The sequence below is a fragment of the Conger conger genome, chromosome 8 (genome assembly GCF_963514075.1).
Source record: "Conger conger chromosome 8, fConCon1.1, whole genome shotgun sequence".
NCBI classification, from domain to species: Eukaryota; Metazoa; Chordata; class Actinopteri; order Anguilliformes; family Congridae; genus Conger; species Conger conger.
In genome coordinates, this window is record NC_083767.1 from 51,180,204 (window position 1) to 51,194,324 (window position 14,121).

Below are 14,121 nucleotides of genomic sequence, written 5' to 3' on the forward strand. Positions count from 1 at the left end.
TGAAACTGTTGGTCAGGACATCATGGTTTGTATTTTAATCCCCCAGTGCCCCCAGTGTAAAGGCCTCTAGCCTGTAGTCCCATCACATGATTGCATAATCTTGCAGGGTTTGCCAATCAGTATAATGCAAAAAATTGACCAGACATTACATTTAATGGATGTTTACCTCGGGCATCAGTGTGAAGATTATGTGTAATCTGTGTCATGGGTCTCAACAAACATGTACACAAGCGTGACCCGCTGATCTTTGCTGGGGTCATGTGATTGAGCCGGTCCTGAGTGTTTTTTGTCATCAGACCGAAGTGTGGAAAAGGAAGTGGTTTTAGACGGTTGGAGGACTTTGAGCAGGCTGGGCAAGATGGCTTCCGTGCAGCTTGACTATGAGATCTGCAGCTCTTCTCTTTCCTCCTTTCTCACTTTTGGGTTTGGCTTATTTTGTTCATGTCATAATTTTAATATTAAAAAACTTTCAGAGGATTTGAGCCGGTGGACTCCGGAGTTGAGAGAGAATGGGGTAGTACTTGGCTTCAGCGGTAAGCCCTCCCAAGATGTATTGCATCTTCCAAGCAACACTGCAGTACGCACAAATTAGCTTTAAACATTCCTCCTTACAGTGCATGTTTCATGCATTTACTTAGTCTTAAACTACATCTAGCTTAATTTATCCCTCCCTGGACAACATAGGGCCTATATTGTAACCTTACTAGAGATATTTTTTGTTGAACTGTAAATTCCGGGTATTCCCTAAATACATTGCCGTGGAAAAGTTCCCTGCATCGAAATATGGCTGATATGAGCAAATTAATTTGGGACATTTACATCTACATATGCAGATGATGCACAGCACATGTATGTGTACTACAGATGATAAAGGTCTATCCATCTCTGTCACTCATAGTCTCACACCAATCATTTTCAAACCTGGTGTGCCCAATTATTTTTCCACAAACGAGAGGTCTGCCAAATTTGAACTGGATTGAAAGTAAATGGCAGCAAAAGGCCATTGAATGATCTGATGAGTGGCAACTGACATTTTCTGCTAGTCACTCTCTCTTGAATATTTGTTTCAGTAAGTCACAGAGAATTTGATTGGGCCAAAGATAATAATCCTAATGTAATAGGAAATCTGTTCACTGGTACGAGGATTGTAAGTGGGTCAGGTAAGGGATGGGTGAATTTTTCAGTTAAACCCTGAAAGCAGATCATACCTCAGGAAAAAATAGTCTTGTATAGAATATTGTGTGGCAGTGACTGCATACGCCTGACAGACCTTCCTCTGTGAATCTGCAGCCCCGGGAGTCTGTGAGCTGTGTGCTTACCTCACCTTTACTTCTACCAGATATGCTACATTTTTTATTTGTTTCCTGGGCGATGTTGGCAGGATTTTCATTGCCCTTGTGTGCTTGTGCGAGTGAGTCCTTGCGTGCGCTCATATCCCTGCATGGGAAATGGCTTCGTAGGATCGCGTGCCGAGACACTGCAGAAAACATTCTGCATCATAAAAAAATGAGTGTTGACATTTCTCCCGTGTGGCGCTGTTACCCGTTCCGCACTTCCAGCCCATTGACCTGTATTACACAGGAAATAGATTGAAACCCGATTAATATGTGAAATGAAAGCCAAATTGCCACATTCCGTTAACAGCAATTCTTAGATGTCATTATGCAGAGTGAGTAAAGAAAAAAATCGACCCCGTCAGATAACACCACGCAGGAAGTGTAATGCATTCTCCGTTTTAGTGTCTGTGTCAGTGTTTTGCTGTGGAGAGTGAGGGATATGTGACTAAATGCGGTGTGCTCTTATGTTACTTGCAGTATCACCCCAGAGGGACTGAAAGTGAGTTGGAAGACTGAGACTGGAGAGGATTTTGTACTTTGAGGAACGTTGAGCTGACTATGTTGCTGGGCCCTGTGGCCATCCAATCCACAGCTACCATAGCAGCTATCGTTAGAGCCAGAGCTCTCAGAGGGATGGCGAGAGAGGCTAGATTAGTTCAATAAAGACGATGATTAGTTGAATAAGGTGGTTGAGTGTCTGGAGTGAAAGCCTGCAGACAGCAGGTCTGGAAGCAGGGTTGAGAGGCCCTGTAGGCACTGTGGCCCTCCAGCATAGCTGTAGCACAAATCTTAGAGAGGACGCCCTTTGTCCAGCGTGAAAGGTTGGCGGCTTTTATAGCCATGAACATCTGACATGATAACAAAGAATGAGTCAGACCTTGAAGCTTGAGATTTGAGTAATTCAATAAAAAGACAAATTACATTACTGTACATATTTCCATCAATAGCACATCTATTGTATTGAATAAAATGTATTGATTCAATGAATTAGGTGAATGTAATTAGTGATCTTGCAGACCAGATCCTGCTGTTCAGACTCTAGAAGGTGGAACAGTGCTGGCCCATGTCTGAGATTGAATTCTGCCGACATTCAGGATGTTAAATTAATGTTCTCTGGAGGTGCAATTTAAATATTTATAGTGCAGTCTAAACCTAGAGCAGGTAAAAGTGGAAATTCTCTTTAAAGCATTATTTCAGTTCTGTGACAAGGCTATGAATGCAGGTTTTTTACCTGTAAGATTGTGATGTCATGGCTCTTCCATGCACCCAGCATCTTGCAGTCAGTTAATGGTATATATCTGGGATCCACTAGATTTCCATGGAAGTAATTGGCTCAGCACCCACTAGATTTCCATGGAAGTAATTGTAATAGATTAATCTCAAAGATATCAGCCAGGCATTGAAAACCCTCCCCCATTCCATGACTGGGTATTACAGTACAGTACACTAGAAGGGTGGAGATTCTCTTGAGGTATGGAAGTAGCCCTTATCAGGGTGTTGAGTTCACATGCACAACCATGGATAGCACTGTAGTGTTAAGACTAATATTACGCCACTGTGTATTATTGACACAAATGTAGATCATTTACTGTATGTTATGAATGGAAATATTAGCACCAGCAAGTGTTTTTTTTTCCACTATGTTCCAAAGTCTGTATAGTATGTTAGATACTCTATGCACAGGTTTGTTGATGGCGAAAGTAGCTTATAGCAAAATAGATTTAGTTTTTACTCTGGGGGACTGGAGTGCTTTTATACTTTTCATGAAGGACAACGAGCAGAGTCTACATCGGGCGACAGTAGAATGTTCACAAAGTGTTTCAGTCGAGCGGCACTGTCGCCAGACTGTAAACAGGCCTGAATAAACCCCACCCTCCTTAGTGTCCATGTCATTACATGCCCCACTGCTGTTGTGAGGATGGAGATATCTGCGTTGAAACCATGACATGCAGATGAGTGATCCGGTAATTGTGTTCTCCAGCCTGTCAGACCTGAGTTCAGCCTGACTCCATACTGAAGACTGGAGTGGAGGCTGGGAACATTGAGTGTGCTGTAGCAGTTCGCGGGGCATTTCTGATGGCTGAAGTGGACCCAGCTGGTCCTGGGAAGTGGTTTTGGCACCGGGGCAGGGCAGAGCATGTCTGAGTGGCTCTTTGTCCCCTCTGTCCCTCTGCCTGAGAGAGGTCTGTTCACACGGCGGTCCGAGCAGCTGCCGGCTGCCTGGTCCCTGTCCCTCTGTACGGAATGAACTGCAGAAGCATTGCACGGCCTCAGAGACGGGGACCACAGAACTGGAGACATTTGCGTGGGGAGTACCAGGAGCAGGAGCAGGCAGGAGCTTTTGGGCATAGTGCAGTGATGATGATCGTCTGTGACTTACTTGATTTTCACCTGTGAGGGAGGGAGGGATATTTGTGTGCATGGTGGTGATGCTGTAATTATGATTCAACAATCTCTTCTCTCTCTCTCTCCCTCCTCTCCTTTCAGTGAGCATGTTTCTGAACACATTAACCCCCAAATTTTACGTGGCCCTGACGGGAACCTCATCTTTAATATCCGGCCTCATCCTGGTAAGCGTCGTCTTTGTTCTTTTGTTCCGGAGAATTCTCCACTCTCACCTACATATAGTCGCTGCTGACACAGTGCTCCCTCACTGCTTGCTTAGGTTTAGAACGATCCATTTACAGCTACATTTTGTTGCCTGGAAACGGATCTCCGTTCTGCCATCTGGACCTGGTATTTCATGTTCCTTCCTTTGTTCGTTTGTTCATATGTGCGTGCGTTGACACTTGAGAAGGGTGCAGTACTTAACTTGAACTCCTTCAGTGAATACCCAGCTTTATAAATAGATATGTAGAATATAAACTGTGTGGGTTGCCCTGGATAAGGGTGTTTATTATTAGTGATATAATCGTACAGGGCTGGTTAAAGCAGCTCTGTTTGTTCTCGTCCATGCTTCATTGACACAATTTGCACAATTTAATTTCCTACCGTCTATCTGCTTTTGTGGTGACTAGTCTGACCATCCACCCCCACCATGTTTGAATTTGAAATTATATTAATGCTATTAGTCTGAGAGCAGTCATTACTGGTTACCGTATTCACAGTGTGGAGCTCGTAATTACACCAGGGATCTCAAACTCAAATCCTAGGAGGATGCAATGTAGGTTTCTGTTAAGTGCTAGATTTCAATTTCTGTTTCAATTTCAATTGAAAGAAAACCACAAAAACCTGTGGACCTTCAGGACTGGAGATTGACTGAATTCGTTTTTCATGTTACACTGAAACATTGATACTTGTTTTTTATAATTAAAGGTTCTAAAAAAACACATTTTGATGCTTGAAAAAGTGCTTGATTTTAATGTATTAATGTCTATGAATCCTGACTCACAGACATTGGTAAATGTACTTGAGTTTGATCATAGTATTAGAATGTAGTGATACTAAACCTGGTATTGTGTGGAAGTAAAAATGTTTGTATTGTGACTCTGAAAAACAGTGAACCTTGACCGACAGGGATGACTTTGTACCTGGTTCAAAACATGGTTCATTTCAATACGTTTATAACTTACATTTTTTGAAGCAACTGAATGCTTTGTTCCTGTAGATTTTTGAGTGGTGGTACTTCAGGAAGTATGGGACTTCCTTCATTGAGCAAGTGTCTGTGAGTCACTTGCGCCCTCTACTGGGAGGTGTAGATAGCAGCTCTCCCAGCAACTCCACCACCAGCAATGGAGACACGGACTCCAATCGACAAAACGTATCAGGTAAGAGGACAACAGGCCAGAAGTCGCTTTGGCCCCACATCTTGCTTTGTTCCACTACTGTTAGTTAACACATCAGAGAACCATGTTCTCTGAACTACAGAATTACTGGTACCCCTGACTGGCAATGCAAAAAAATACTTGCAATATAAATATAAAAATATACAATATAAATATTGAGAAATCCAAAATGCCAACATGTGAAAAATACTGTACTTCATTAATGTTTCAATAGAACCAGTGAAAATCATTACATAAAATTTAATTAATTTAATGAAAAATACATTTCACGAAAATCAAGATTTCATAATTATAGGCACCCCAAGTAGTGCTTGGTGCATCCACCTCTGGCAAGGGTAGCAGCATGGAGTCTGTTCCTGTGATGCTTGACAAGGTTAAGGAACCCATGTGCAGACTGACTGAATGGAATATAAGATGAATGCTGTGCCTTCGGTATACCAGTGTGTGGTCCGGAGGGGAAAAAGCAAGAACCCTTTTGGGAAGTAGAAATGTTTCTGCATATAGTCAAACAGAAATGTTTTGTTTTTTCAAACTTTACTGCCACTCTGGAGTGATCTCCCAGTCTCGCCCAGTATGTGGAGACGAGTGCACTTTAAGCACCTGGGCTGATTAGTAAACAGAACCCAGGTGCGTGTGGTCTCTCCACCAGCAGACGAGGCCGAGATAATCCGCTTCTCCACCGGATCGAACGTGACAACGCTGTACTGTTAGTTACATAGGTACATTGTGCCATAGCCGTGCTTTAGCTGAGTCCTGTTTTTGTCTCGCCCTCAGAATGTAAAGTGTGGAGGAATCCGCTGAATTTATTCAGAGGTGCGGAATATAACCGGTGAGTATCAGATTCAAAGTAGTTCAAATGCATTGCAAAATACTTTTATTTTTAACTACTGAGTACCATGTCAAATAAAGGTGAGCATTCTGTATGTGGCTGAGACAGAAATGCAGTATTTAAGAGCTCGGTTAGATGAAATCAAGCATGTATGGAGGGTCCTATGGTCAGGTCTCAGAAACGCTCTTCTAGAACACAGCTTTGGCCTTTGCTGTTATTGTCGAGCGTGACCGCGAGTTGACCGTGATTTGACCGGAGATGTGTCCGTTAGGTACACCTGGGTCACAGGCAGAGAGCCGCTCACCTACTACGACATGAACCTCTCCGCCCAGGACCACCAGACCTTCTTCACCTGCGACTCAGACCACCTGCGTCCTGCCGATGCCAGTGAGAACCGCTCCCGGGCCCAAAATTCACCGTTTCCTCAATTTAGTCAATTCTTCATAACCATTTATCAAATTATAATGCTTGTGTATTTTCACAACAAAGCTTCTTTCCATCCACTTCCTGGAAAACAATATTTGAATTTAGATTTTACATCATCGTGTACCCGTTGGCAATAAAATGTCAATTTTCTGTTCCCTTCCAATCAATATCCTTTCATGCATTCCCCCAGAGCCGTAGGCTACAGCTCTGCTTCCCCCCGCCTTATTTGACGTCAGTTAAATTGACTCCCCGCCCTTCAAAAATTCCTCCCTGAAGCATATACGTCATATTTTGGAACCTAGTGCTGCTCTAACTTCCGTTCTTTTATTTTTTCTCTACATTTATATCGCAGCTTTATCCAAAGTGCTGTACAGTTAATGCTTCTGATTCACCCATCCTCACACACACTCGCACACCAACAGTGCATGCAAGATACCAACCAGCTCATCAGGAGCAATTGGGGGTTAGGTGTCTTGCTCAGGGACATCCTGAGCTAATGTTGCGCCCATGTAAGGCCCACATACTTTCTGCTTACAGGACTGTAAGACGTGTGCATGTTTCAGTCTGGATTTAAAGTACTGTCCCCATTTAATCTGTGTGTGTCCCTGAGTAGGGTGAATGGCAATGTGTATCGGGTGCCTAGCTGCACGTGACGGTGTGTAGCTGTTGTTAGCAGTGTACAGAAAGGTGTGTACTGTAGTGTGTGTATGGACCCATGTTTCATGTGTTCACAGTAATGCAGAAAGCCTGGAGAGAGAGGAACCCTCAGGCCAGAATCTCTGCTGCACATGAAGCCCTGGAGCTTGAGGAGTACGTATAAAACTGTCACTCGTGTCCCATCTGAGGGGTGTGTGTGTGCTTTGGGAGATTGTGTGCGCTGTATGAGAGGTGTGTGTGCTGCGTCTGCTGTGTGACAGGCGTGTGCTGCATGAAAGGTGTGCTGGGTGAGAGATATGCAGGAACCTAATTAAGTACCTCTCTCTCTCAGTTGTGCTACAGCCTACATCCTGCTGGCAGAGGAGGAAGTCACCACCATTGTGGAGGCAGAGAAGCTCTTCAAACAGGCTCTGAAGGCTGGGGAGGGCTGCTACAGACGCAGCCAACAGCTCCAACATCATGGGGCACAGTATGAAGCACAGCACAGTGAGTGCCTCTCTAACACACACGCACGCACGCGCGCACACACACACACACACACACACACACTCTCTCATACATACACACACATACACACTGGGGGTGTAGAATTCTAAACGGTTAACCGAAACTGATTTGTAACCGGTTACAAAAAATTGATAACCGATAACCGATTTTTTTTTTTGAAATTGTAAAGCTCAGTTTAAAATAAATGCACGTTCATCACCACGCGTATTATTGCGATTCTAAACTAGCAATCGACTAGCTTCAGTAATTTGAACAAGCAATCTGGCCATTTCAGGGGGTTTGAAATGCAAACACCACAGGGAATTGAATGCTACAATATTAGAGTTATCAAATAATTTCTGTGGCTGTTGGTTGACTAATGGCTAATTGTAACGTTATGTCGTTTCCTAAGGTTCACAGAAGATCCGTGTTCATTCGTTGACGCGCGAATTCAAACTACGGCAAACTGAACGTAGCTTTCCACTATGCTGTATCTACATAAAAATAAACAAAGCAAAAAATAAACAAAGCAATTCAGCTACAGTCGTACAAGCAAGCAATCTGTGGCCATTTCAGAGGGTTAAGAATGCAAACACCGCATGGAATAGAATACTACAGTTGTCAAATAATTTCTTTGTCTTTTAAATCTATAGCTGTTAGTTCACTTATGACTTATTCTATGGCGTTTGTTCATCTGTGTTTATTCGTTGACACGCGAATTTAAACTATCGGTAAACCGAACTTCGCTTTCCATTATGCGGTATTTACATACAAATAAATAAAGCAATACATTATCATTAAGCTATTTATCATCGGGTATTGAAAGCGAAAATTCCCTGCTTTCAGCGAAAAATGGACACATCTCACCACCATGATTGTCCCACGCCATATAAAATGCATTGGCATATAAAATGCAAGTTTACCGTCACATAAGAACTTATCAAATTGTACAGAGACCTGCATTGGCTTTAAAGTAAAATCATTAGACCAGCCGCCTATGGTAAAATAGGTAAATTATATTATATCAGGCAAATATTGCGTGACTACGGAATTGAGTGCCCCGTAGTTGTTAACGGCAGTATATTTACAGATTTCATGCCAATCAAGTCTATCAGGCAGAAGACAAAGAAGAGGGATGAAAACATGAAGAATTATAATTTTAACCAATGCATTTTAAAAAATGACACACGATCGACCAGTATGGACGTAAACCACAGGGATTTAACTCCAGATTTCTGCAACTGTGAGGTTACACTGCACAATGTCAATGTCAATGTAAATATTCAATTTGGTAACTAGGCTGACTTACTATTATCTGACTTACAATGTTGACATTTTAACTATTGAGATGAAAAAAAAATAAATAAACGACCCCTAGCGGCCATAAGCAATATGGGTTAACCGGTTAACCGTTTAAAAAATGGGATGGTAACCGGTTACAAAAACTGATGATTTGTCACATCCCTAATACACACACACACACACACACACACACACACACAGGCACACACCACAGAGCACAGTATGAAGCACAGCACAGTGAGTGCCCCTCTAACACACACACACACACACACACACACACACTCTCACACATACACGCACCACAGAGCACAGTACGAAGCACAGCGCAGTGGGTGCCCCTCGAACACACACACACACACACATACACGCACCACAGAGCACAGTACGAAGCACAGCACAGTGAGTGCCCCTCTAGCACACACACGCAGTCTCTCACACATACACACACACACACACCACAGAGCACAGTACGAAGCACAGCACAGTGGGTGAGGCCTGTGTGTTTTGTGAGGATTTGTATGTGTATGTATGTGCATGGCTAGCAGGAGAGTGGGGCTTCATTTGGAAACCAATGCTGCTGTCTGTCTCCTTCAGGAAGGGACACAAATGTATTGGTTTACATTAAAAGAAGACTGGCCATGTGCTCCAGGAAGCTGGGCCGAACCAGGGAGGCTGTGAAAATGATGAGAGATGTAAGTATCTCTGCAACTAAGAGGAGGCCACCCAGGGAAACCAAGAGCACTGAGCCCCAACACCGTGAACCCCAACACTCTGAACCCAATACTCTGAACCCCAGACCACTGAATCCCAGGTCACTGAACCCCTGCACTCTGAATCCAAACACACTGGACCCCAGAACAGTGAACCCCAACACACTGAATCCAAACACTCTCAACCCAAACACACTGAGCCCCTGCACTCTCAACCCCAGAGCACTGAATCTCAGCACAGTGAATCTGGTTCATAGTGTTCCACTAGCCAAGGTTTTGTTTGCTGCAGATATACAGGTAAATTATTTGCCATATGGACTGTCCTATAGTTCTTCAGGCTTTAATTGGTTCTTCATGCACGGATCTCCTTTCTTGGCTTTTGTTGGTCAGTGTTTCCCCTTGTACAGGAGGCAGAGAAGCTGTCTGACCCAGGTGCTGAAGAGCCACAGGGTCTGCTGGTTACAAAGCACTTAATCAGTTAAAACCGCTCATTACACGGTTAACTTGAATGGTTTTTTGAGTATACATTTTTGCTAACTTCCTTCTGAAAACAAAAGGCTACAGTCCCTGTGTCTTGCCAGAGCAGAGTTGGCAACCCGTTTCCTAGAATTCTCTATGCCTGCAACTCAATGTGCTCAATCATGAATTAAAACGATGCTGGTAGAGAGGGAGGGGACATACTACCAGCCAGTGTAAGATGCAGACATCATCTGGGTGCTTATACTCAATCTTACGGGGACAGTTACTTTATGATTGTTTGTCTGAAGGTGAAAAAGCTGCTGTCATACAGGATGTGATTAAGAGGAAGATACTGTACAACATTGTATGATTTATAAGAGAACAGGTCTTCCGTTTCTGCTCTGAACACCACTGAGGTCTCAGTTCAGGAAAATTAAATGAGTCATTTGCCCTTTCGGACAGGATTAGTTTCCTGAATGACGTCTGATATAATTAATTACTACATACAGTAGGGACGTCTGTAATTTCATGTACCGATTCAGACGTGTTTTGGAATTCATGTAGTTTCTCCCCAGTTACGGAGGTGGGAGTGGTGTGCGTCTGTATGTGTGCATCATGCACGGTCATGTGATGACTCTTATGTAAAGATGACTGTCAATACAGTGGCCAACTGTGCTCTCTTCATGGATTTCATTATCTAATGACGATGGGACCCCAGCAGGCATTATAACTGCTCTCTTTTATTTCTGCTACCCATGCCAGTGAAGTCGGCAAAAGGTTGTTTGACAACTTCCATGATGTCCAGCAGACTGTCCGACCAGTTTATATCGCCTGCATTACCCGATAGTGGTCAAAACGTGTGCGAAAATAAATGTGTAGAACTCACAGGTTTCAAATCAGGGTTTCAATTGGGATGAGATTAAATTATCAAAGTACTACAGAGTAATTGCAGTAGGTCAGGCTTGAAAAGACATGGATTTGGACGGGATTAATATCACTGGGCATGTCTTGATATACACAAAATGACCTAACCCCTTGCAGAAAGTAATCTCGTCTGAATAGGGCTCTTAACTGTTAATGTGCCTTTGATTGACTGCATTTCCGCAATTAATGTGCTGTACATTAAATTTGTAAAATGAATGTGCCGTTTGATATATTTTTCTGTTGGTATGAAAAGAAGCTGAAGTTATTTGTTCAGTGCTTGTAACATATCTTCCTGAGAGACTGCAAATATGTATTCCTTGCATTGATGCTGTCTTGATAATTTGTTAATGTTCCTATGTAACATCTAATAACATTGAATAGCTGTCTGTCTATCTTGTTTAAGACAGGGGTTCTCAAACTCAGTCCTGGTGGACCACTACACTACCACAGTACATGCTGGTTTTCATTGTTACAATGGCAATTGCAAGATGCAAATTTTTCATGCACTTTTCAGGTTTCGAGGGATTATTTACTCACTTAAGTGCCTGTCATAGAGAATTAAAGTCCAAAGTTCACATTTTGCTTATCGTGCTATGGTGCAAACAATGAGGGCACAACATTTTTAACTGATCAAACTAAAGACTGATGTCAATCAATAGGCTGCTATTTGGACGCCTGGCTCTGAACACTATCTATTTGGATGATAATAAAGGTTTAAAAGACAACCAAAATGATAATGACCAAACCTGCTTTGTTTGAGGAAAAAAACACATTAGTTCAACAACCTTAATTTAGCATGAAATTGGCTGCATACACAGGCTCCCCCGGACTGAGTTTGAAAGGCACTAGTTTATGGATTTCAGATGAGTCATAGAAGTTATTTTGTTGTCTCTTCTAAATATCTGTATTCATGATTAAAACCAGAATTCAATTAACAGCTCAGTCAAGCTAGCAGAAGTGTGTTTTACAGTTTGAGGTGCACAGCAGGTCTCCTGCTTTGAGAAAAATAACGTGCCTGTTGTTCATGTTGTTCTGAGCTGTGTGGAGAGGTGGCTTCTGAGCTGTGATGCTGTTGAACTTGAGCGCCGCCCTGTTGGGTATTACATGTAACAACAGTTGTATGTTTTCCAGTTAATGAAGGAGTTCCCTCTCCTCAGTATGTTCAATATCCACGAGAACCTGCTGGAGGCGCTGTTGGAGCTGCAGGCCTACGCTGACGTACAGGCGGTGCTGGCCAAATACGACGGTAACTCTCCTGACGTGTATAAACAGTCATACGCACACAAGGTGCTGGGCTGAGATAATACTCAAATAATAATCAAAAGAACACACCTTTCGACCTTTCAGTCCCGAGAGTGCCATATGGCACTCAAGTGTAACTACCGTAAAATCCCAGTGCTATATTGCACTCTCGACCTTTTCAACCCATCAAAATGACTCCTATACTATTGTTTTGAGCCCCTATTAAAGCCCTACTAAATTTTCAACTTGGGATTTAGGTGGAGTCATTGGTGATACGCACGCATGAAAAAAAAAGGCAAAGTTTTGATCCTGTTTGGGTCTTCATCAGGTCTGAGTGATGTACACGCCCAGATATAAAATTTTATTTCCTCCCCCCACGATTGGCAAAAGAAGGGCGCACGTTCTGCACACATCCTGTTCTGATACAGCACTCAGGCTGGAAAGCCGGCTCTCTGAGGCACTCATCTAGGCAAAACATCCCACTGAGTGTACTTGACCTTTAGGACTGCCTTATGAGGCCCATGTACTTTGAGTCTGATTGCTTCTGTATATCCAGTCCAGCGCTTCACAGGGAGCTGGAAATGACTTGCGCTTTCTTTCCAGTACTGCAATTCCGAGAATGGCAATTGCAGTCCACCTAATGGTGGAGAATGACAATAATAGTGGTGCGCTGGTGTGTGGGTGTGCGCATGTGTGTGTGTCTGTATGCATGTGTGGAGCTTTGGAACTTTTTAGTGGGACCAAATGCAACTGTGTACAACTGCTTTAAAACACAACTCTTGATTAATGAATACTATGATATTTTCCTTGAAGGCTTATAGAACTAATAATCATTTATTATTATTATTATTATTATTATTATTATTATTATTATGTAATTCTCTTTGAAAGCTGGCTATGGTAGCACTGGTGTGTGTTTCAGAAGCTGTCAGTATAGTTTATAGTGGTGTGTGTTGCCTGATGGAATACCGCGTTCTGCTATATTGCCCATTAGTGCAAAGTAAGAAGCCATTCTCTCATGCTGAGTGCTGCTCTTTCCACAAATATCACAGCAGTTAATGTCTAATGCAGACTGCCAGTCTCAGAAAGGCAATCACATGCTCTCTCTCTACTCAGCCATATCTATTTTTACATGCATTTGCATTTGAATGCAAAGCTTGTTGTGAGTGGCAGCTTGTTGATTGTTGGAATGTGCCATGTGCTGTTGATGCAAATCTGTTACCTGATATCTCTCCAGAAGTTACTTTTCTTCTGCAATGGTGCATTTAAGTACAGCACTTCATTTAAATGTATGGTAAACCGTTTGTTAATAATTGTGTGCTTGTGTGTGTGAGTGTGGTAAAGATAGCTTTTATATTACATTAGTAGCATTTAGAAACTGCTTTTATCTTGAGTGACTTACACGATTTGATATGCTCACATAGTATCCTTTTTAACAGCTGGATATATACAGAAGCGATTCAGGCTAAGTGCATTGTTCAAGGGTACAGTGGTAGTGCTCAATCTAAGAATCAAAGCTGCAAACATTTGGTTACAAGCCAGGTCCCTGACAGTTATATTACACTGCCCTCTAGAACATTCACTCTCTGTAAGGCTGCATACAGGCACTAGCTGGGCAGTTAGCAATTCATAATATACAAAATATACACATTTTGTGCTATTCTTGTGTCAGTACGAAGTACCTGGATTCAGCTGTATTTTTGAAATATAAATTCATCCACCAGGACAATGGATATAGCTTTGCATTTATATGCAATGCCTCATGTCAAGACTACTGTTGTCCTTGTACACCTTGCAGTATCACTGTATTTCTGTTTAAAACAGACCTAAACTAAGCATTATGATGATAAATTGTGCGCCCTCTTGTGGCAACATGTATTTTTGCATATCTATATTAGTGTGTTTTTGACTGAGTTGGTGAGTTGGTGTTCAGTCTTGACTTTGCAGGGTTCATTCTTAATTAA

At 42.5% G+C, this 14,121-nt stretch overlaps 1 protein-coding gene across 7 annotated transcripts in view; it reads left to right on the plus strand.

The window, feature by feature from the left end:
• LOC133135883 (suppressor of tumorigenicity 7 protein homolog) overlaps positions 1–14,121 on the plus strand; it is a 34,974-nt gene that overhangs the window by 16,658 nt on the left and 4,195 nt on the right. For 5 of the 7 annotated variants that reach the window (XM_061253211.1, XM_061253213.1, XM_061253216.1 and 2 more), the window contains 8 exons: positions 3,825–3,907; positions 4,945–5,104; positions 5,897–5,951; positions 6,223–6,338; positions 7,112–7,187; positions 7,366–7,520; positions 9,417–9,514; positions 12,032–12,161. In XM_061253211.1, the coding sequence (XP_061109195.1) occupies positions 3,825–3,907; positions 4,945–5,104; positions 5,897–5,951; positions 6,223–6,338; positions 7,112–7,187; positions 7,366–7,520; positions 9,417–9,514; positions 12,032–12,161 (873 nt within the window). The remainder of the gene's footprint in view (positions 1–3,824; positions 3,908–4,944; positions 5,105–5,896; positions 5,952–6,222; positions 6,339–7,111; positions 7,188–7,365; positions 7,521–9,416; positions 9,515–12,031; positions 12,162–14,121) is intronic. The other 2 variants (XM_061253215.1, XM_061253214.1) reach the window with 1 other exon arrangement.